General features: G+C 36.1%; 1 protein-coding gene across 1 annotated transcript in view; it reads right to left on the bottom strand.

Annotated features, from left to right (window-relative positions):
* Positions 1 to 984: 984 nt before the first annotated feature.
* Positions 985 to 25,875, bottom strand: part of LOC139120818 (aspartate aminotransferase, cytoplasmic-like) — a 31,644-nt gene continuing 6,753 nt past the window's right edge. The window contains exons 2-9 of the mRNA XM_070685388.1: positions 8,210 to 8,391; positions 7,113 to 7,221; positions 5,940 to 6,052; positions 5,109 to 5,213; positions 4,715 to 4,865; positions 4,154 to 4,319; positions 3,668 to 3,810; positions 985 to 2,963 (exon numbers count right to left, since the gene is read on the bottom strand). Coding sequence (XP_070541489.1) covers positions 2,812 to 2,963; positions 3,668 to 3,810; positions 4,154 to 4,319; positions 4,715 to 4,865; positions 5,109 to 5,213; positions 5,940 to 6,052; positions 7,113 to 7,221; positions 8,210 to 8,391 — 1,121 coding nt within the window. The 3' untranslated portion in view covers positions 985 to 2,811. The remainder of the gene's footprint in view (positions 2,964 to 3,667; positions 3,811 to 4,153; positions 4,320 to 4,714; positions 4,866 to 5,108; positions 5,214 to 5,939; positions 6,053 to 7,112; positions 7,222 to 8,209; positions 8,392 to 25,875) is intronic.

Here is a 25,875-nt window from a genome sequence, read left to right as displayed (position 1 = left end):
TTCCATTGGTCACTGAACTGATTAATCCAACTTGTGTTCAATAGTACCATGTGTATACTGACTTTATTCAGACTTTTTACTGGTTATTAACTTGCCTACAATTTTCAAAAGTTGCTAGTCTGGATGGAGTAGTTGGTACAAGAGTAGAGCTAATTTCAAGTTATGGTTTTAGAGAGGGTGGGATTGTATGTTAAAGTGAGACAGTACCACTGGAGTGCTCTATTGACCATAGCATTACCATATTGCTTTCAATGACTTTTACGTGTTCACCAAATTCAATGTAGATGGATCCACAATCGCCATTGATAACAGTGGATTTGGGCCAAACCATGGTGTGGTGACAAGGTTCAGAGTATTGTCCGGTTCTTTAAAATAATATACAGCACAAGAAGATGACCTGCATTATAACAAGTCTTTCATGTACTTGTCTGTGTCATGGTTGACAGTAATGAAATGGTGAAGAAATTAGTCAAGGATTGAACACTGAGGGATTGACTTGTTACTTGAAATAAAGCAACATCCTATTTAATAATTACGTCACCTGCAAACATTGATCTTACAGAGATCAGAAGATGTTTCGGTTGTGAATGAAATCACAATCATGGACAAGTCCATGAACAGCATTCAGCTGGCTGTACATGACATTCAAAATAGGTTAAACCCTAAATTCAGATTGTGGTTCAAACAGAACCATTCATACGTACACTAACAGGCACAGAATAAGTATTTCCATGTGCATTTGTTCACATGGGTTTGTTTGCGCTGCCATCACATGATCTCTTTGGCATCCCGAGTCTGTAGAACACTACATGTCCTTTTCATTCCAGAGTAGAACCATTCCATGTGCATGTAGAACGGTTTTAACATTTATACTACATGGTATGCAAAATCAACATGTAAAACCCACTACTTGGCCAGTAATTTACAACCATCCTTGCAGTACCTATAAACACATCAATATCACACAAAATAAAGCAATGAGGATTATGCTTGTGGTATGCATTACTTTAATAATTCTAAATGTTATGCAACCTATTACAATTGGTCAAATGGGGTGATGTGCAACTGACAGAAAAGTAACAATCCAAACATTTTCACACCATGATATGTCATAAAAGATTAAATCAATTACTACTCGTACTAAAATTAATTGCTTACAAGTTAACATACCACGCAAGAGTAATGCTCATACATTAATTCTGTCACAGAAGTTGATACATGTACATCCATTTACTGTGTTTCTGGGAACTAACACTAGAGGGCGTCTTTCACTCCTCTTGAAAGTGAAATTACAGCAAATTTATTGCTATATGAAATTTCATGAAAATTGGGAATTAATCATCACCAGCAAACAATCATTTAATTTGCGGAAGAAATGAAGACTGTAAAAATAGGCTGCAATGGTAGAATATACATTATGTTATGCATCTTCCATTAATTTACTGATAAATGGCTGAAAAATACAATTTTCATCAGAAAAACAACAACCTATGCTTGACTTATTTCATGCTAACTTCACATCATTTCTAAAGTAACTTGCTTTCCTGCACACAAAACCCTGGTTATCCTTCTTGACATTGTAATGACAGCAATATGTCAGTAGCTTATTTTCATAAACAACTTTTGTGACAAAATGGATCAACTTTAGCTGAGTGAGCCCTGTCTGTGTGGCATTTAATCCAAGCACTAACAGAAAGCATATATCAAGATAATTTAAAACAGTGCCCTGGATGCTTCAGTCGTACCTAAACTGAAAAAGGTTTGCACAGTTGAACATCTGCAATCCAGAATAACTATCTAATAATCAATTGGAAGCACTCTGGGTTTCTTTCCAGTTGTCATTTTCCACTTTTTGCACAAAGCACCATAATCCTAGGGTCAGGTTGCTCAATGAAACTAGGGAGGAGACCCATGAGAAAAGCTGGTTGTTTTCAGAATAAAGCTTGGGCCTAATGTTGTTCAGGCATGCCGAGTGTTAAAGGGTTTTTTCAAAGTAACACCAAACTGACATAGATTTATTTATTGAGAGTGTTATTTCAGTTTTTACTTGCTTCAGATATTGTTGCTGTTGTAGTCATGGATAGAGTCTCTGGTTGGCAAAGCATATAGTGTATGCGTTTTTTCTTTTAGGGTTAAAGAAACTACTTCACAACATACAAACTAGCATCTGAATGTATATTTACTTACTCACCATACTAATGTACAATGAAAGTTGTAACTGCATGCATTTACTGATAAATAATGATGTAAATCTATTTTACATTTTTGGATCAAATGCAATGTGAACAACTACACACACAGAATAACTGTACAGGGAGACAAGAATTTATTATACAGGAAATTAATGCATTTCTCAAGACAAGTTTCAGTGTCTTTGTATAGCAATGAAAACTTTCAGCAGATTTTGTTCAAAATAATTGATATCCGGTGACTTTCCTTTGAAGTCATAAATGATGCACAAAAATCTAATGTAGGCCTCAACATGATTTGATATTTCAGAGAAACTAGACTTTAAAAGAATTGAAAAACCTTTCAATCATTTCATCTGCAGCACATAGAAATGATTGATGTAAAAAGGTTAGCAATACACATCAGCTACCATCGTTGTAATAAGATTTGCAAGGCATAGCGTCTTCCACAGCAAATGTAAAAGATAATGACAAATGTACTAAAATGTTCTAGTTTGAGCAGGTACTATGAAAGCCCAAAACAATCTTATGCAATGCCATACCAAAGTATTCAGTTGGATGGTACATAAATGAGAAATCTGAAATGACTGTTAACACTACCCTGAAATTTTGTGTTATTGTTTTACAATTGATCTTCCTGTACATTTGAGACAGCGTCGTGGAAAGCAGCGGCTATGTAGTCAACATTCTTTGTGGTAATCGCACACATATTGATTCTACCACTCTTCATTATGTACAGGTGATAATTCTTGATCAGATATTCAACTTGCTTTGCTGTGGAGGAAACGATAGAAAGAAAAAAAAAATTTTTGTTTATGCGACTCCCCATGTTGTCTTATCGTAATAAATATATTGAATGTCATTATTAAACCTAAATGAGAAAATCCAACTGACAACTGCTGGGACAGGATACTCTCTAAACACTGACTTCTACATTCTCGTGACTCCTTTGCTGACATGTCCCATTACTTTATACTCTACACATTGTCCTATTACTTTATACTGTACACATTGTCCTATTACTTTTTACTCTACACATTGTCAGATAATAAGTAAAGAATCTCGGCCAAATATATAACCATGAAGTAACAAGATTTGTCTCTCACCCTTGGCTTTGGGTGAAAGTGATGTGGTGCTCTTTGCTTCCCTGACCACTTCATTGTGAGATTACGCAAAGAATTATTTTCATTTTCTTGCTCTTCCTGTTTATGATTTAGCAGGTATGCAGCTAGACAAATACACTTACATGTATAGTCTATTACTTAGGTTGTGTATCAACTGGTTTTTTTATTGAATACAAAAAGGAGGAAAAAAGACACGGCATGTGGGACTTGAAGTGATGCAGGGATTTGTACAGCATACACACACACAAACCACACAATACATTAGTTACATACATGTACACACAGATGCAGATCTAATATGTACATAAAGACGGTGATTTAGTATCAATAAAACGGCAAAACATGATAACTTACGTCCAAGACCAGTATAACTGAACATTCCAATCTGATCTGTTATGTGGTCCCAATTTCCTGGAGTCCCTAGCGACTTCAGTTTCTGTTTCAAAGCCTCACGCATTGCAATCACTCGATTTGCCATGACTTTGATGTCATCTTTCCTGTGAGAAGGGATAGAATAATGGAAACGCTATTGACAGTCTGGAGTTATTTGTAGTATCATAGCTACACATGACTACATCTGTTCCTGGGAAGACAACTACAATCCATAAACCACCTTAATATTATAAACATAACAAAAAATTTTACACGCTCTAATCATTACCCAAACTTTGAAAATGCAATTTATCCATGGCCATGCCAGTAGAGCAAGTTACAATAATTCCCTGTCATTGTGTCAATTTGCAATTGATACTTTACACTGCAGTCTTGATGAAACCATGCCAGTACTTAACACAAACATTTGAAATTTTAATCTTGGCCCCATTCAATTAGTAAACTTACCATTCTGTGAAGAATGATGGATTATTCAAGGTTGTAGCAACAATACGAGCTCCGTGATTGGGTGGATTGGACCAGATTGGTCTGGCAATAACCTCCAATTGGGACTTTATCCGGGCATTACATTCAGGGTCATTTGTCACAACAGTCAAATTTCCAACACGCTCATCTGTGAGACAAAATATAACAAAATTAGTGAGCAGATAATGTTGTACTTTACAACTCAAGATGCATCTCATGTACATTTTAAAGTATGTCACCAATATGCGAAGTAAATTCCTGTACAATCTGACAACATTAGCAAGTACTGCTATTTGGTTGCTAAATGTAGACCAGGGTCGTAATCGTCAGAGTGTTTAGATTGTCTTACCATTCACTGGGAGTGTACACATGGATAAAAATAAAAGCAGGTATCTTCACAATCCATCAGAACAGATTGTCAGACATGGAGTGGAATGCACACATAAACTGTGGCACCTAAAACACTGACATGTTTGACAGTGATGTGGATTGCATTTTCCCTTACTTCACACAAGTTGTAGTCATAAACTTGACACTACTTACTGTAGAGACCAAAGTTCTTGGAAAAGGATGATGAAACAAAGAGTTCAAAGCCTTGTTCAACAAAGTATCTGATGGACCAGGCATCTTTTTCCAAATCACCAGATGCAAAGCCTTGGTAAGCAGCATCAAAGAATGGAAATAATTTCTTTTGCTGTGTAGACAAATTAATACAACTAGTGATTATCCTAATGACCAATCACACTTCTCACAGTGATATCATATCTGACTGAGCAAAGATGCTATAGTACATCTATTGGACATAGAACACTTGCCAGTGACTTGGTTAATGATGAGAAAGATTAGACAGAGTACCTATTCTAAGAATTGTTCAGCAAATTCACTGTTCAAAATAAGAAAAGTATTTTGTGTTGCTTTAACAGTAAAGCTATTTCACCTCCATAACGGTAGCAATTTTCTTCCATTGTTCCTGAGTTGGATCAACACCAGTTGGATTGTGAGCGCAGGAATGGAGTATAATCACAGAGTTCTCAGGAGCATTCTGTGGAATAGACAACATAAAATGTCATAAAGAAACATAGCAATTTGAATGTGGAAAGATCATTGAAAACAAGCGATGGTGCTTTTCACAAACTATTGTTTTATCATGGAGATGTTGTCACTGCAAGTGGGCAAAATTAGTATTGGTAAAGGATGCTGAATTTCTTGTCAGGGATTTTTATATCATTTGTGATGAAAATAGAATATCTCTGCTGTTTGAATAATTTGTGAGTTGGTTTAAAAAAGCACTTCATTGTTTGGGCTACAAATATTGTATTTCTTGTGGCATTATTTATTTAAAAGGAGGCTACATGCATAAATTAATGCCACATTAAGTAAATATAATCTCAAACTATTTTGTTTGAATGTAAGTTGCACAAACTTTGAAAGGGTTTGGTGATGGAAGTTCCAATATTAAACTTACCACCTGGCAAATTAAAACAGTTGTTTGTACATGTCTAAATGGTCCATACAATGACACTAATGGATGAAAGCTTTTGTTTGCATGTCTATATTGCTTTTGATTGTACACAACAGTAACAAAGAAAACTGACAATTTGACAAATAGTGTGGATGTATGTTCATGGCTTGTTTGCATTAAAAAGTAACAGTTTGGTCTTTGTTGTAGATTTCCTCCTACGATGAATGAGAGATCTTTGGATCAGTAGTACATCAACAATTAATATAGTTTATATATTTGTAATATTTTATGATACTTAATACTTACATTAAGATCTTCAATCATACCATTGAAATCTAATCCTTTAGTATTGGCATCCCAATAACGGTATGAGCGAATTTCAGAGAAATGAGCATCTTTGAAAATACCATTGTGGTTTGCTGAAAGTGTACAGAAAAAAGGTGTACATGTAACCTGATGCCAATTGTATATGCTACTGTAAATGGGCAAAGATGGGAGGGTACAATACATGTATGTGAAGGGCAAATTTCTGACATGATCTATGAATTTGTAAAACTACACATACGTTCTACAGTAAAGTTAGTACACTGAGTTCTGCACAAAACTGTTGAATCTACAATATAACTGTGCATGTGGGGATGTTTTTCAGTGTAGGGATTGCTCAAGTCTCCTTTCACCACAGTATACTAGATGGTTAGTGGTCATAGCTTTTATGCTATGAAGTTGACATGCAAACATGGAAATCATAAGCTCTTCAGAGCTTTGTCAAAATTTTCTGATAAAGCAACAAATTTATCCAGCCCACCTTCTTACAAGATTCAAAGTATTCTGTGTCTAGCTTATTCTTGATCGAGAGTCGTACTTCACATTATTTTGGTTATTTCATTTGAAAAGTGATACTACTCAACATGTCAAACCACCCTTAGTTATCTGATTAGTAGTCTTAAGTGTTCCAAGCCCACTATTCAATGTCATCAAATATTGGTATACATGTACATGTACCCCAATGACATTGTGTGTATCAGAAATCACCATTGCAATGCCATTCATCAGTATGATCATCACTATAGTATCTAATTGAAATTGTATTTACTTTATACTCACAATAAAAGATCAACCTACATTTCCTAAAGAGAAAGGTTTTGAAAATTCAGCTGTACTGAAAAAAATTTCTTAACATCTTTTGAGTGACAGACATGTCCAGTATATGCTAACACAGAGTAGGTATATGATTGTCTACATACTAGCATTTTGACAAATATGAAAACGATAGATGAAAATTTTGTGTACATGCATATAGTCTGACCTTTTCAAAGAAATGAGAAAGATGAAAACAACTTTATTCTTCAGGAAACTACAACTACAAAAGTTTGAAGACATTTGGCATGCAATTCAGTTAGCTTTCAGTATTTCAGAGAGATTGGCCTGTAAGACTGAGAATTCTACAACTTATCTATCAAAGTATCATGTAATACTCACGCCATGTTGGGTTGGAGGAATAGACAATGTCACGTACAGCAAATCTCTTCAAGAATTCTGCTCCTAGGCGCAAAGCACCAGTACCACTTAGGGCTTGGAAACCATTGGCCTGAAACAATCACAGTAAGAGCTTAAAATGGCTCCATAAGCACATAAAAACGCTATACACTGATTGATATATTTGATGGTAATTGTTCGGAGAATGATTAATTTCGTTGACTTAAATTCAGGATTATTTCTAGAGAGTTCTTCTGCAAAACTTCAGAATACCTCACTTGTTTTCATATGATATGCGTATTTGGGTAAGTAAAAATATCATTAATATTAAGATTATTGTCAAATTATCAATATGAGAAATTTTAGATGAGCTGTAAATCGTCCATGCATATCAGTGTACCAACGGTTCATAACTATATATGTATATATACATGTACATGTGACAAAATTCCTGCAGACACACACATGCATACCATGTATGGTGATAGTAATCCTGAGTAATCTTGGAAAATCCTAAGATATTTGCCAAAGCACTGAATGCCAAAAAATTGGCAAGTTCAATGTTATCATAATGAGATAGGTATGGACATACATGTACAGATTGTCTGTAAACCTTTCTAATGGAGCAAAAGTTAAGATTAAAGAGATTGTATTTGAATAGGTAATAGATAGGGAATCATTTCTTGGCCAACTCATATACTCAGGGTTTTCTCCCAACTGCCCGATTGTGCAAATTGCGCATTTCGAGCCATTTTCTCCCTTTAAAAGTTACTGACAGCGCAAAAATCGTGCACAAAACACAGCAAGCAAATATGCCCATATGATGGTGACCCGAGTGCATAGTGTTGTGACCTGTGAATTTGCTGTTGTTTCTGCCCCTAAAATGTAAAGTCTACCCCTTAATTTTGATGAATGAGGTAGAAATTGCCCCATTGAGTAAACATGCAGAGAAAACACAGTATACTGTAACCAGAAATCTAATCAAGGTGTTACTTTTGCTAGCCGGTCTTGTCATATGATGCAGTAACTTCTGCTGAAATTTTCAGTGTATGAAGATGTGAGATGATCACAAATAAAGGCTTGATCTAATTCTTGCTTACTCTATTTTCCAACAGGGCAGGACTGCTTTCTCCTAGCACCAGTTTAGTAGCAGCATCAGTGAAACTTTTAAGTCCAGCAATAGGTAAGTATTCATGGTTCAGGCTTTGGTCTGCAGCCATCTGAGATTCCACAGTACGTACAACTGGTAACACCCATGGTTCACCGTCATCTGTACGATAAGCTGATGAAGTAAACACAGAGGTTGACTGTTAATTTCTGTTATATTTTGATGCAGTGTGAAGTATCAGTGTTTTTGTTACAGGATGTTTCAGGACTTTCCATGGCCGTACCTACATAGCTTGTCAAACCAAGAATCAACTATTGTGTAACCCACAGTCCCTCCACACACCTGTTTGTAAGTAACCCTAGTTGTAACACCATTTTGATAGATCAGCATTCCTGAGAATACTAACAACATAGAGTGTAATAGTGATCTGTGGAAAGTTGTTGAACTATTAACCCTTTTCCTGCAAAGTCCATATTTCACCACCAGGTCAAGATGGTTAAAATTAATGAAACACAACTTATTCCATGTGGTGTATTTTAACAGATTACTGTAAACTTGACTTTTTTGGACTAAAGATTCTTTAACAGACCAAGCCCAGTGGGTGAAAATACGTCATGTTTTGGCTGAATACCGCTTTTCACTGAGTTGGCTGATGGGGAAGTGATACTGTCTGGCAGGAAAAGGGTTAATGAAGCATTTTTATGAACTTGTTAAGTTTTGCTTATCAAGTGTTGTTTACATTCATCCATGGCACATAGGGTTTGTAGATCATATATTACTTTTGATATACTTATGCCACCTTGTCAGAGTCTAGTAAAAACCTTTGCCAGCAGTTCTTCTCTGTTTTAACAATTAGAGCTTGGGTTTTAAAATTTAAAAATACCGTCAAGGACACTATGTGCTCACATTCGGTTTGAATTGGTCCATTCAAGAAATATTTAAACCAGAAAAAACAAGAATGACAAAAGCAAAAGCAAATAAGGTTTCCAACTTAGGTACTGGAGGTCATCTTTAGGAACATGCATATCAATTCTATAGCAATGGGAGAAGCAGATCCTAAATACATAAGCAAATGTCAATAACAAAAACAGAGAAAGGCTTGATAAAAAAGAAAAGGTGGGAGTGGGGCAAAAATGCACAAGGGATCTGGTAAAAAGTAATGCTGCATCATCGATCTTCTAGACCCTACCCCCTCCTGAATACAATGTTCCACCCCTTGGTATAACATAAGCACAAATGACAGGAATAATTACAACTTGGAGATTTTTAATTAAACCCGGTGTGCGGGGTATAAAAGGCCCCTAACTTATTGAAAATTCATAATGGCGCTTGAGTGACAACTGGCAATAGCTAGGTAGACCGCTCCGTGAAAATCGGCCTAAACGATTCTCAAACATATATTATTGGCATACCATGAACATAGACTGTTTCATAAACACCTAGGCCATACAGGTATCTGCAAAGTTTCACAAAGTTTTTAAAACTACGACGATTAGGGAAAAATCGCTTTCTGAATGAAGGGAATGGCCCTCAGGAGACAGTCGTTCCATGATTCAAACAATTGTCAATCATTCGGTGACGCGCAGAGGCGTAAACTGGTCAAACATTTGCTGTGCATACGAGAACAATTACGATGTAAACAAACTATATGTAAACTTAGAGTTATATCAGCGGGCGAAGGATGAAAACTTTGTGTTGCCATCAACTCTTTTGCTAGCGTTTATGGTGCAATGACATCACGAAAGTGAACCATTTTCAGACGTGACTTAGCAAGAGGACTAGTCAGTAAGCTTACCCGTAGTACAATCTTTTAGCGAAAAGCGCACAAGCAGAGTCCATAGTTTGCACTGAGAATGGCATCGAAAATAACCATCAAACATGGCGGTAGCCTCCATGATCAATTTAATTATTGTCAGTCGAAGAGATCCACGTTTTTAACAACTTCCCCCTTCAAAATCTACACCGAACGTGACGGTACTGAAGAGTTGTTTTGGATATATATGCTGGCCCCGAAAACGGCCGTATGTACACGTGTTTTTACACGTGGAAATGACATGTCGTGTTCGGAGGGCTGGTACTAGTAAGGTTTTGATATACCGATTATCCCAGTTACATTTGGACTTCTGTGATGAGAATTTAACAAAAATTGTAAGATATTTGAACAGTTGAAACATTCAATCTTTCAGTTCAAGATGAGCAAGTTAGCGCCATCACCCAATCTTGTAAACGCTTTAGGATACGCGTGTCTGAGGACAGCTCATTGATTCCGCGCTACATCGTAATAATATTTCGGCAAAAGCTGGACTTTAATTCCTTCAATAACCATGGAGGTAGAAAGAAAGACGGAGAGGAACCCAGTCTGTCATTGATTCCAGTCGAAGGTAACAAACGTTTCGAACAAAACTTGCAATTGCTCCGAAAATAAACATAACTCGTGATAATATTTCGATATCACCCCGCCGCCAAGCAACCGAGCAACTGACCGCGATCGCTATTACAGATATCGTGATACACGAGATTCAAGGCAGTCTCGACCCTTCCGTGAATTTCCTATATTTTTTGCGATCGGTCATGACGTCGCCGTTTACCTTTTCCTGCCATTTTCCTTACGTGTTCCTTTTCCTTCCTAGTTTTTCTTTCTTTCTTTTTTCTTTCGAGTATTGCCATGGCATAACTGAAACGAACCGGGAAACGAAGGCTGTACGTACCCAAGCCTGAGTGTGATTTGAGAGCAAACAGATTACGCAGATAATGCGAACGATCGCAACCGTTGCCAACAGACTCATTATGCAGAGCCATGCCCCAAAACGCCCACCCAAACTTGGCACTAATCCTGATCCCGGTCCATTTCGAGCCGGGCTTTAATGCCATGAGTGTTATCATTCTAATGTAAACAGCACTTAAGTTAGTTACAGATAGTGAAATGCCTTCCACTGTGGGCGGTGATTACAACATCTGGAATTATCCTGGATCCAAATTTCTCATCAGTTCTTGTATGTCTTACATAGAAAAGTTGCAAAAATTGGTCCAAAATGAAAAAAATCACCTCAGCTTTGTTTTCTGGATCAAATTTTCCTACAAATTGGTACCAAATATGACAAAATTATGTTCACAGCCTTCAAAATTGTCTCACAACATATCCTGGGTTGGTGTAGGTCATTTAAGGTCACAAACTGAGAAAAAGTACCTAAAATATACAAATTTTGGGGTTTCCCAACACTTTGAGCAGAAATTTATCTAATAACATCTTTCGGGACTTTATACCAAATTACAAAGCTATCAAACAAGGGACTTTATACCAAATTACAAAGCTATCAAACAAGTAATTTTGAGATAAGTTTTCTTGACCAAAAATGACAATATTGTCTTAAAAATACAATTTTTTATATTTCAGGACAATTTCCACATATCTAACTATTGTCATCTCTGTACATCTGTGTACCAGATATGAAAGCTGTCTGTTCAGGGTTTTAAAAGGAAATACTGTCTAAGATTTTTTGACCAAAAATGACAAAATTGCTTAAAATATAGTAATTTTCCCAATTTTGTCATAATTTCAACAAATTAGAAGAGGAACAGCCTTGCAAAGAGACAACCCAAGTTTGAGAGCGATTGGGCTGGCGGTTTCAGAGAAGAAGAATTTTTACTGAAAATGAGAAAAATCACAAAAAATTCAGCAAAAATACAAAATTAAGGATATCTTCACAATATTCATAAAACTGTATAAGGTTCACCTAAGGTACTTGCACACAAATTTTCAAAGCAATCAAAAAAGCGGTTCTTGAGTTATTAATTCTTAACCATTTTCACATTTTGTAAGCTCATTTGCATAATTTTGGCAATGCAGACTTCATTTGAACAAAATCCCATCTATAGCCCAGGATGCATCCACACACCAAATACCAAGCTGAAACGTGCAGTGGTTTGCGTGTTTTTGATGTTGATGGACATACTGTACGTACATACATACATACATACATACATACATACATACATACATACATACATACATACATACATACATACATACATACACACATACATACACAGGGATCACTTTGGGGCGCGATAACGCGATATTTACGCTCAAAAATCAGAAAAATCGCATTCAGAAAAATCAATTGGGCAAAAAAGTCGCGCCGATAATTCAAATGGCGCGTACGTGATACCTTTACGCGATCTAAATTCATCGGTAACATTTGGCAGGTTTTCAGTACAGAACAACTCATTGTGTCGCCGTAGAGAGCGCTATAATTACGCTAGAAAAAAGCTGTTGCAGAGTTACCCGTTTCAACAGCGTTTGTGATTGTTGCCAACAGGCAGTTTCGCGTTCATTGAGCAAGTGTTCATTGCTGATGTACAGTGTGTTGTCGTCGCTCAAAATGGCGCTTTCAAAGGAATATTCGTGTCCAGTACGAGTGGTAGTGCGAAGAAAAAACGAAAATGCACTATTCTGGACTACTGTACTTCCGTTACTCCCGCACTAGAAAGTATAGATTCGATCGCCTTCGATTACAACTACACTCAGTGTGACAGTTTTCAGGACAGGGTTAGTGAATTTCGCCCAAAGCCGTTTCATAAATGACCAGCAATACGAAATCTTATTACCATACCCTTCGAAACTTTATTGTGTTTATCCTCAAACTGTTAACACCGACAGAAGTGGCATTTAGGGGGTCAAAGTTGCCAAATTTTTGCCCCCATGTTGAGTGTGTGTAATCGGACTGCTATCGCAGTAATCGGATGTCGTATTTTGAATGTGATAAGGGGCTAAATATAGTTATTTAGAAACTTCGAACCCCGATTTTGAATTTCGATGTGTTTAGAAAACTATATGGAAATATTTCGTGATAATTAGTTACGTTTAATCCATGGACGACGCAACTATATTTCAACGTGTATAGCGCTGCTAGATATCGGACACGGGCTGTCCCTGTGTGTTGCGTTCGACACCTCGTACCGTACGGTGTGGCTAACTTACCAAGTTTGTAGCCCGAAATAGCTTTTACAAAAAAAAATCCAAACGGGACGGCAGCGTCACCTGACTTAATATGCTGTAGCATGACTTGTAAAACGCTATCAAAACGGAGCGAAGTGAGTATAACGAACAGCATGTCATTAAATGTCTGAAAACTGAGGTCGTCCGAAAACTGTCTCACTGAGTGTATTGTTATGCAAATTAATCAATATGCAGAAAATCAGGGAAAGTTAGGTCCGGCTCCCACAGACTTTGAAATTTTCCCACTGTTTTTTTTAATGTGCGATTTTATCTCATGCCGTTCTTGAGCCAGGGTAATCCCTGATACAGACGCATCGACTTCTGCCTATACGATAAACTCACTGGTAAAACCAAATGTGAGCTAAAAACTATTTATGTTAACTTCAATTTATGGGCGCAAATTGCAAAATCTATTTACATTCTTTCAGATGAATTTGACACAGATTTAGTTTTCTCTTAAAATATTTAAATCAGCAATAATGTGCCCCTTTAATTTCTGTACTAGTATACACATTTGGAAATTTTATTCTCTCTAATTACTATTACATACCAATACTAAATCTGATTTATGGTTGTACTTTTCCTGAGAGAAATAATCACCTTGCAGTTCATTAAACTCAAAAGTAATTTCTGTCAGAAATACACACAGTCTAATGTATGACTAGTGTTTTAACTATTGAAGTCATGAATGGTGCTGAACAGGAAACATATATATGTATATGTGTCAATGGTTCTACTCCGGAATAAAAAGGACGCGATGCGTTCTACAGACTCAGTACGCCCAAATAATCACGTGATGCCGGTACAAACAAGCCCACATGTGTACTAACGCGTATGGAAATACACGTACGTCTAAGCGCGTTTGCGCACATGGCTTTGTTTGTACCGTGGTCGATTCGAATTCCGGGTTTGGCCTATTCATTGTCTTTTTTCTTTTCTTTTCCTTGCAATCTTCAATTATATCCCAATCAGGATGTTATGCATAAAAGGATGTTATGCATGAAGTATTCTGTACTAAAAAGCAGACCATTATAACACTGACATAATACACCAATCAAACTATGCTTGAGTTGAAGTCCAATGAACCAATGTAATACTGTTCTGTTGTGGAAAACAATGGTTTGGCTCTACATCTAGGTGTTTGAAAGTCATTGCAATAATCAAAGCAGGTCAGCTATGCAATGATTACAGGAAACTGAGGAAGTAATCATCTGTACGGACTGTATTATAGTTTCCTATTCAACTTTTACTATATAACAAACGCTGTGTACCTGAAAATTTTTCAAGTTTGACATCTACGTGGCACACCAAGAGTAAAATCTCATTGCATTGTATGACAACGTACTTGGCATTTTTTGACGGACTCTTGGTGTATTTCTGATTACAATATGCAAATATCAGTGACCTAAATTCTCCTCTCATGAAAATAATTCATTAGCTGTTAGCATTGTACACAACAGGACTATCTAACCTTATGATCCATGTAATTTTTATTTATCATACGACACACAGAAGTTGCAGAATTCAAACATTTGTAGGAACTTTGAAATATATCAGTGACATCTCTCTGACTGATAAACAGTTTATCTGATTTATGATATGTTTTAAAAGTCACTGAGTGAACTTATTTCACATTGTATCATTTTTTCTGGTTTATTTCTACTGGTATATCAATTTCAAACCTATTATTGAGTTTCAAACACATTTGCAATCTACCTAAAGCAGTGCCTATGTTCATAGCTGGCAGTCTTTGAGACATGAGAAAGCTGACTTGTGTCTGAATGATGGTAAGTACTAACTGCTCATGCTCTGTTTCCATTGGATGTCACTGGCAGTGAGGTCATAAGGTCAACGGAACTACATAATACAAGTAGGGCATTAAATGATCAGACATTTACTACCCTAACTTGGATACTGAAATGATGATTATGGGGATCACTGAGGTATGTGCAAAATGCAAGCAGAACAGTGGCCAGCGTTTATTATACTACTGCAGTGTTGTTTTTACATAAATCATGGATTGGTCTTACTTCTACCATTATGAACAAGTCATCGTTGAGGACACAGTCCCCACTTGTTAATGGGTACTTTGATTAAAAGTCCTCAGAGATGATAGAGTCCTTTTCATTAATAAGGTCCTTTGATAAAACTACTTTGATACAGATGGCACTCAATGGCCAAGAATGAGTTCCATGGTGGTGAAAACAAAACCAAGGTAGGCCGCCATCCTAATTACAAAAGGCCATGAGTCAATTAGGAATTAATCGACAGGATGTTGCCAAACATTTTTGCATACTATCCTAACACTAACAGATTATCACCGGTAGCATATTTCATAAAGTTTGACGGACTATTTACAACACTATGAGATCAACATCAGTCTGTATCAAGTTTCATCAAATTTGACGCAGTATTTGTGGATATATCACTCTAATTAGGAAAGTTCATTTCATGTGCAATGACAAACTAATTAAAATGATACTGAGAAATGTCTTTTTCACTGTTAAAGCAATATGAGCTTAACATCTGTACCAAGTTTCATGAAATTTGATGCAATACTTCTTGACATATCAACCTAATTATGAAACTTCAGTAATTGACATGATACAGCTACGTTTACATGACGTGAAACAAATTGATGTGCATATGTATGAAATAGGTCAATGTCCTTGTACCAACTTTGAATTATACTGGTGGAAATATATATGTCTGAGTTATGACTCTGAACATGAAAAAATCGTAACAAAATCGCCGCAATGCAGCCGTATTTGATCTTACTGTCAAAAAAATCGACATGCATATGTATGACATTAGTCAAAGTCCATGTACCAACTTTGAATAAAATCAGTTGAGACTTGCCAGAGTTATGGCTCTCGACATGAAAAAAACCATAACAAAGTGGCCACCATGTGGCCATATTAGATCATACTGTGACAACGTATCATACGTATATCATAAGTCAATGTCCTTGTACCAACTTTGAATAAATTCGCTTGATACATGTCTGAGTTATGGTTCCGGACATGAAAAAATCGTAACAAAATGGTCACCATGCAGCCATATTCAATCTTATCGTAAAACAAATCAATGTGCATATGCATGACATAGGTCAATGTCCTTGTACCAACTTTGAATAAATTGGTTGAGACGTGCCTGAGTTATGGCTAGGACATGAAAAAATTGTAACAAAATGGCCGCCATGCGGCAATATTGGATCATATCATGAAACACATTGACGTGCATATGTATGACATAGGTCAATGTCCTTGTACCAACTTTGAATAAAATCGGTTGAAACATGTCTGAATTATGGCTCCATACATGAAAAAATTGTAACAAAATGGCCGCACGGCGGCCATATTGGATCATATCACAAAACAAATCAATGTGCATATGTATGACATAGGTCAATGTCCTTGTACCAAGTTTGAATAAAATCGGTCAAGACGTGCCTGAGTTTTGGCTAAGGACATGAAAAAATTGTAACAAAATGGCTGCCATGCGGCCATATTGGATCATATCATGAAACAAATTGACGTGCATGTGTATGACATAGGTTAATGTCCTTGTAGTACCAACTTTGAATAAAATCGGTTGAGATATGCCTGAGTTATCAGGGAAAGACACTTATTTTTTTACCCACTTGCCCTTCGGGCAAGTGGGGGTTCAGTTCACTTGTCCGAATTGGAAAACCACTTGCCCGTATAATTTACGTGTTTTAAAAAAGCTAAAACATCAGTTTTACATTTCACCCACTTTATTTTGAAAATTATCATGTTATCATGAGAAAATGTCAGACATTCTCATAGGGTTCTCCTCACACTTCTAAGAGTGCAGGACGGCTCATGTATATTCAATTAATTATTAGAGCTCCACTAGCTGTACCTTTTAGCATTCTTTATGTGATTTTACTTCTGAACTAAAAAACAAGTTTTTGGGAATGTGCTCTTTGAGGGGTTGGAATACAAGTATTGTTAACTGCCCAGTGAGACTGCATGTGCAATTTTGAACAAGAAAAATAATAAATGTGTGCCCAAACGTAAAATGGCACCCATGGAAATATAGCAAAACCAGTGTACAACCGTGCATATATCATTTGAATATTCACGGAAACAACAGAGAGTAGTCCAATGTAATGCATAGTGTTGAATATTTTCAACTGGGACACATATGCTTTGTTTTCTTTGTAGTATGGCGGGCAATCAAAATAATGGTTACAATGTAAATTTACTTGTCCAATTTTTCAATAAAGAATGTTTTGTAAAGCAGTGATTCTATATCCTGTAAATAGGTAGAATTTAAAGAAACCACAGAAAATAGGAAGCCTTTTTAGATCAACACAATTTCAAGATTTACAGCTATTGGGGCTTTCATATTCATAGAAAAAATTCTTACAATTCCTATAATAACAGCCATTTCAATTGTACCTTCAAGGTATTTTTGCAGTTAAAAGTTTTAACTTATCTATACTGAAAGAAAAAAATCTGTAGCTCTAAAGGTATGTTTTGAAGCTTCTGAAAATAATGTACTTCTTTGTCATGTTTTTTACTGCGCTTATATCATGCACCAGCCCTATGAAGTTTGGATTACCATTGCACTATACCAGTATCCTATGTTTTTCTAATAACCTAGGTGGTCTTTAATGCTCATGCGCAGACTAAATAGAATTTAAACCAGCAACCTAAGGCGTCGGTGTTTTTCAATGTATTTTGCAAGCTGAATTTGTCGATGTCAATCTCGCTCCAATTGCTTCTTGACAGTCGTTTTAGAATGGGAAAATTCACAAAAAGAGAGGTTGGTCGCCACGGACAAGTAACTTTTGGCTTATTGACCTGAAAATTACGTTAGTGTTCATTGAAAACTCAAAGACGGACCCGTTGACACCAAAGCTTGCTCATGACTTTCATTGTAATTTGTATGCGGTCTTGCCACGATGCCACTCACTCACTGTCTCTCAACAAGTTAACATTGAAGAGTACGTTTTAGTAAAAGTCTCATTTTTTGTGGTGATTTTTCACCACTTGACTTTATTTTTACCTTATTATAAACGCTCATACAAAGCACAAAAAACCGCTGTGTATTCTATTTTTTACCGTATCGACATATGTGAGACACCGTAACCTCACAGTCAATGCAATGAACTTTGGTGAACGTACGCTCCACCAGCTGAACAGCTTTTTCATATGCAAAATCAGCGTACGGTATTTAACTGGGGTATTGTTTGAATTGCGTTTTATTGGAAGCGATTATATGATTCTTTTCATCAATTCTTCATGCAATTTTATGAAAAAATCTTATGGAAATGTTCACAATGACATAATATGATACCGTGTTCCCTCGCCAGAAAATCGCTCTCGTGATATTTGATTTCTAGGTAATTATTTTTTTTTCACTTGTCCGTCGGGCAAGTGGCATCAGAGGTTCACTTGCCCGAACGTGACTTTCACTTGCCCTGGGCAATCGGACAACCCTTAGTGTCTTTCCCTGGTTATGGCTCTGTACATGAAAAAATCATTACAAAATGGCCACACGGCAGCCATATTGGATCGTATCACAAAACAAATTGACATGCATATGTACGACATAGGTCAATGTCCTTGTACCAAATTTGAATAAAATCGGTTGAAACATGTCTGAGTTATGGCTCTGTACATGAAAAAATCGTAACAAAATGGCTGCCATGCGGCCATATTGGATCGTATCAAAAAACAAATTGACCTGCATATGTACGACATAGGTCAATGTCCTTGTACCAACTTTGAATAAAATCGGTTGAAACATGTCTGAGTTATGGCTTTGTACATGAAAAAATCGTAATAAAATGGTCGCATGGCGGCCATATTTGATTGTACCACAAAACAAATCGACGTGCATATGTATGACATAATATTATATAGGGCTCAGCCCTTGGTGTCGCACCAGGGTTAAGATTGGCAATGTTATTTGTATTGATTCATGATAAACTGTAATTGTTACTTCATAAACGTTTATATGACAACTATGCCCAGTTTTCCTCTGATGAAAGCAGTTCACGTACTTACACGACATCATACCCTGCAGCAGGGCAGGTATAGATTTTCTGTAGCGTGTAAAAATTTTGGACAAAAATTGGCAATTTTTACAATGATAACAGCCTATTGCGTTAAACAAGGGACGTATTATGCAATAATTATCATTGCAATGGTAACCGCACTGCCCACCTTCCACTTGCAAGCTGAAAACTATTGCGTTCCGTCTAAAAACTTGCCATTTTTGAATCTAATTATTGACACAGGGGGCGCGCTCTTCTATAATTCGATCCCAGCATTCTTTGCGTATGCCCCCCGTTCATATGCACGACAGTTTTCTCCGTTTATCTATATCAACGATACATTGTATCAGCGACAAGGTGTATAATAACATTTACTGGCTAATAAAAGAGGTATATTTTATAAAAGGCATGTTATATCATAGTAATTTGTTTCGTATTGTTTATTTACGAGTACTCAAAAAAAAACATGGCGGCGCCCATGAAGGAAGGGACACTTCCGGTTACTCGCATAGTATATTATGAATAAGCGCATGCGTAGTCAGTAAGCTGCTGGCGCGACTATAAGTAATTCTTGTACCGCGTTTGAATTAAATCGCTCCAGGCATCTCTGAGATATCTGTGTGAACGGATGCACGCACGCACACATGGACGGACGCATGCACGGACATGACCAAACCTATAAGTCCCCCCGAACGGTGTCCGTGGGGACTAACAAAGGCACTTCAGATGGATTATTACATAAATGTAGTTCTTTTATGCATTTTTGTACTTGCAATACTTTCCATATACGTGGCACTAGAATCCAATACAATGAATATACATTTACAGAACAAACATGGCATCTAAAATTTCTTATATGTGGACCTACTGTATACCAATGGTTCTCATAAGGATGTGTACTTTACCAATGTAATCACAAGATTTATGGGACATATCATACTTTTTTTGATATAGGTTTCAAGAAAAAATAACATACTCTCCTAAATCAATCACAAGTTGAGAGAAAGTCCACAACCTGACTTGATGAATTATGCTCACTACAACCTTGCTGGACCCTATGCTACTAGGGGTTTATGGTTTATTAGAGAATCTGTATTTGAGTAGATACAAGAATTATAACGCTTTGCTTCTTTTGGCACTTCTTTTGAAAGTTCAGCCAAAGACTAGTATTGTTGATGGTTGGTATATCACAGAATGTCTCCAACTGATGTGTGATGTAAGCTATCTATAACTGATTGCTAAAAAATGATCCAAAATTAAAAACGTCCTATTTCCAAAGACAGTGACTATGTCCCCTAAAGTTGCTCTCTTTTCATCATCAATTCTGTATTATTAATGATCTCTTATTGTTTGGAACCTTCAAATATCCTGAGAAAAGTGTTCACTTTGTGTAATAAATGACAGGTATGAAATTCCTTGACAACAGAAAGTGTAGATGACTCAATGATGCAGTCTGGTTTTCATACTGTAGAGCACTTGACTGATGAGATTTTGACAAAGATTTCCTCAAGTTGATACTGAGAAATTAATTGGTGAACGTCAACACCAGAATTTAGTATTGTTGCCAGCATAATAATTATCTTTAAAAAGTGACATGCAATATGTGATTCTACTTGACAACCTCAGCTTAAAAACCAAAAATTGTATGCACAGATGAAAAAGCCATGCTCCTGTGTGCACAGACGACAAATCTGTGACCCTTACACATGATGGCTAAAAAAAATTTGCTTGGAATGGCTGAAATGTAGTACCAGTAGGTGTATTTACGTTGCTTACATGTACAATGTATGTACAATTTATGAATGTATGTACATGTAAATGACAACAGAAGCACTGGCACCATTACTTATATCAAATGTGCTATGCCCATCATCTACTGGTATAGTGGCCATCTACAATGTACATCTACTCCCAAATCTAATTTAATATGTAATTCTCCTAAGTTACAAATTGCACAGAAACCATTACATGTAATTACCAAAATGTAAATCTTCTGTCTAGTCCAAGACAATAGATAATTTCAGATTTAAAAATGATACTAATGACAGCAATAAAAAAAAAAAGATTTGGTTGATTTATAATATTTTTCATTCAGACTAGTATACAGTATCAAGAGCTCATACAAATGTTATTGCAATAATGCGGCCAACTCGCAGCGTGTTTGCAAGGTTATATCTGATTGGTCGATTGTTACTATTCACAGCAACTTAGGGAGTTTATTTGTATTATTTAATTATCACGGTAAGATTCTGCCAACCAATTGGATAACAGCTTCGAAATCGCTGCGAGTCGGCCCCAATAATGTCAATCTGTGAAATGAAAGTTAAACTCTATTCTAAATTATATTTGCTTGGTGGGAACTTAGCAGCTACCATTATCAGTTGAACCACAGCCATGCATTTAGGATTTTTTGTATCATGTTAAGGTAATTTATAGTTTAGCTAAATAACAAAGAGATGACATGATGTATGGTTTTAAAATTCTTCACCAGTTACTAAAACAAGCGAACTACATGTAAGTATCACGTGGCAGCTCAATATAGCTCCATTGTTAATTTTCACTTTAATCTGTGGCTAGTGTCTTACAGTAAAGGGTAATGAACTCTGTACTGAAATGTCATTTCTCTAATGCCGTATAATAAAGTAGAGGTTATGACTAACAGAAATGATGGTATAGATAAGAAGCTATACTTTGTCAAATTGTTTTTGTCGTCAAGTGCGATTGTGCATTTATTTTCTCTTGTGTGCAGGTTCACTCCTGGCTACTTTTTTTCTGTGCATTGTATTGTGCTAGCTTTGTTTGTCATGTTTCATGTTGTTCTGCTTTGTATCAGTTAGTATGTTCATCTGAGGGCCCTGGGGAAGATAAGCATCTTTACTGAAGCTTACTAGGGTTGCATCAATCAGTAAACCATCATTATTTTATATAATCCAAGATAGTGAAGATTTGAAATATTACCAATATAGAAATCTTATATGTAAGTGCTACATTATCATTTCTCACATGACAAAACTTTGAACATTTGATAATTTTGGAATGATGAACATTCAACTAGCTACAACTCTATGGGGTGAGAACACCGCCAAAATTATCTTGAAAACTTTATTTAAACTTATCTCATTATTATTATTCCATTGTTTGGTGATTTAATGATAATTATATCAGTATTTGGCCATTATTTTGCAATTATTTGATCATTATATGGATATTATTTTGACATGATTATGAACTTATTTGGTAATTCGGTTGTTTTGACATTATTCAGCATTGATGTCTTGATTTGGAACTTATTTCATCATTATTATGCCATTATTTGGTGATTTGGTCATTTTTATGTCATTATTTGGTCTTTCTTATGCGATTATTTGGTCATGATTACGACATTGTCTTGACATTCTCTTGATATTGTCTTGACATTATTATGTTAATTCGGTTCTTTTGCCATTATTCGGCATTGATGTCTTGATTTAGAACTTATCATTATTATTCCATTATTTGGTGATGTCATTATTTGGTCTTTCTTATGCGATTATTTGGTCATGATTACGACATTGTCTTGATATTATCTTGATATTGTCTTGACATTATTATGTTAATTCGGTTCTTTTGCCATTATTCGGCATTGATGTCTTGATTTAGAACTTATCTTATCATTATTATTCCATTATTTGGTGATTTGGTCATTTTTATGTCATTATTTGGTCTTTCTTATGCGATTATTTGGTCATGATTACGACATTGTCTTGACATTCTCTTGATATTGTCTTGACATTATTATGTTAATTCGGTTCTTTTGCCATTATTCGGCATTGATGTCTTGATTTAGAACTTATCTTATCATTATTATTCCATTATTTGGTGATTTGGTCATTTTTATGTCATTATTTGGTCTTTCTTATGCGATTATTTGGTCATGATTACGACATTGTCTTGACATTCTCTTGATATTGTCTTGACATTATTATGTTAATTGCGGTTCTTTTGCCATTATTCGGCATTGATGTCTTGATTTAGAACTTATCTTATCATTATTATTCCATTATTTGGTGATTTGGTCATTTTTATGTCATTATTTTGTCTTTCTTATGCGATTATTTGGTCATGATTACGACATTGTCTTGACATTCTCTTGATATTGTCTTGACATTATTATGTTAATTCGGTTCTTTTGCCATTATTCGGCATTGTTGTCTTGATTTAGAACTTATCTTATCATTATTATTCCATTATTTGGTGATTTGGTCATTTTTATGTCATTATTTGGTCTTTTTTATGTGATTATTTGGTCATGATTACGACATTGTCTTGACATTCTCTTGATATTGTCTTGACATTATTATGTTAATTCGGTTCTTTTGCCATTATTCGGCATTGATGTCTTGATTTAGAACTTATCTCATCATTATTATTCCATTATTTGGTGATTTGGTCATTTTTATGTCATTGTTTGGTCTTTCTTATGCAATTATTTGGTATGATTACGACATTGTCTTGACATTCTCTTGATATTGTCTTGACATTATTATGTTTAATTCGGTTCTTTTGCCATTATTCGGCATTGATGTCTTGATTTAGAACTTATCTTATCATTATTATTCCATTATTTGGTGATTTGGTCATTTTTATGTCATTATTTTGGTCTTTCTTATGCGATTATTGGTCATGATTACGACATTGTCTTGACATTCTCTTGGCTTTCAATTATCTGACCTCCTTTATTATCTGAACTCATTATTTGACCTGCATTTGAACCCTACCCAGAAATCATTGCACATTCACAATGGCGCAGTTGATACGGTCTGTTCCCTCGCATAGGGATAGAAAACCGGGCTTTGCGTAAGTTGTAAAGCGCAGCTCAGCACATCACGTATCTAGAATAGTTGGGCGTGCTCGAAAACTGAGATCGACCACAATTTTGGATAAAAATCGATTATTTTCGGCGGCGGAACTTGGCTGTGTTGGGTAGCCGATGGTGGCCTGTAGTATTAGCTATTACACCTAGCCTAGCCCTGCGTACGATGCTGTGTGTTCCTCTACAGCTTATCGCCCCGCTCACCACGTTATGACTTTTCTGCCTTAAAGAAGTATTTTGATTCATTGCGGTTTCATACCAACAAAGCAATAAAAAGTCGTTAGGTTAGCGACCGTGCCCCTATGAGTTTACAATAAAAAAAAAACCATGCTCGAGAATAGTTCCCGACCAACCAAAAATATTATGTGGCATACCTACGATAAAACATCTTCGTTGAACGAATATTTCCTTGATACTTATTAGTATCGGCTTTTCAGTCTGTAGCTTACAGGTGCAACTCTAACTGGCCGTAAAATAAGATAAAAGATAAAAGTATTGCTTTCTCATTTTTTCATAATTCCCATCTGGACTCATCTGGATAAGAAAGCTTCAATAATGGCACGAGTATGTTGAGATGATTTTGATTCTAATAATACAACAAGATGCTTCGCAAAACCCTGCTGAGTGAAATAGTTCCTGATTGTGTTGCGTAAGAGCTTCTGCGCTACCAAAACGATTGAGAAGCAAAGCGTCAGATCCAAAATTGCTGAAGTGCTTTGCCTTGGAATAGTTAGTAATTCAATACCGAATTTAGATTACGTCCTAGTGTTTAGTATCATTATACTCAATTTTTTTCTTTGAATTTCTTTTGTATTCCATTTGATTGTGCTAATTTTTGAAGATTGTTCAATGAGTCCGGCTCTGTCTAGGCTAGGTTCTATTTCCTCGGGATCTGAACTTCAGCTTAATATCATTAATTCTACTTTGCATGTGGTCAATTAGGACACAAAATTCCAAGTGATATTCACTAAATACCTACGTCTTCAAGCACATATTCGTCTCCAAATCACTTTTTCTGAAATTGTTGCCAGTTACTACTGAGCATGCTGAGTGTGCCTCGTACGTCTCTTGGGTTGGATAAAGGTCATGACCTCAGACGCGGTCTATAAACTTGTCTGAGCGAAAAAATACTTTACAATATGTACCACAGTTTACTTGCATCGAAGCCCGCTCGTACTACCGGTATTTGCACTGCAGTGCAATACCAAAAACATTATGCCATTCCTTTATGTTAATGAGTATTTACCAATTTTGACCCAGAACTATTTTTGTTGGAGTTTGAGTCTCAGATTGGCAATCAGTCATTGATGATGCAGATTGAAAAATGTAATAAAACCTCTAGGCATCGAATATTCATTTTTTTCTGCATTTTGTCATCACAGATAATTGGTAAAGTGTAAAATGTGTGATAAAACCAAAATATAGCTGCTTCGCTGTAGGCTAATGTGGTTAGTTGATTAAAATTAGTTCAGTGTAGAAAAGAAGTAGAATAAATTCGGATTGGTGAGTAAACTTTCGATAGGATTTTCTGACTCGATGTGCAGCGTTAGATGTTCGTTGTCTGCTCGCAAAGTGATTCTTTTTCATCCTGGAGTGCGGCGACAAAACGTTATGGACGCCACACTGTTTGATTGACAATCTTGTGAGACGAAAGTTGCAATTTTTGAACCACTCACAAACCTTGTTGTTGATGAACTTCCCCCAAAGTGGTATAAAATTGAGACAAAGTTCGGAAAGGGCAATCGTGGCGCAAGTTTTAGAGAAGACAATCAACCC

Source organism: Ptychodera flava, chromosome 20 (genome assembly GCF_041260155.1).
Source record: "Ptychodera flava strain L36383 chromosome 20, AS_Pfla_20210202, whole genome shotgun sequence".
NCBI lineage: Eukaryota > Metazoa > Hemichordata > Enteropneusta > Ptychoderidae > Ptychodera > Ptychodera flava.
The sequence above is the reverse complement of the archived record's forward strand: the minus strand, read 5'-3'. Positions and strand labels throughout refer to the sequence as shown.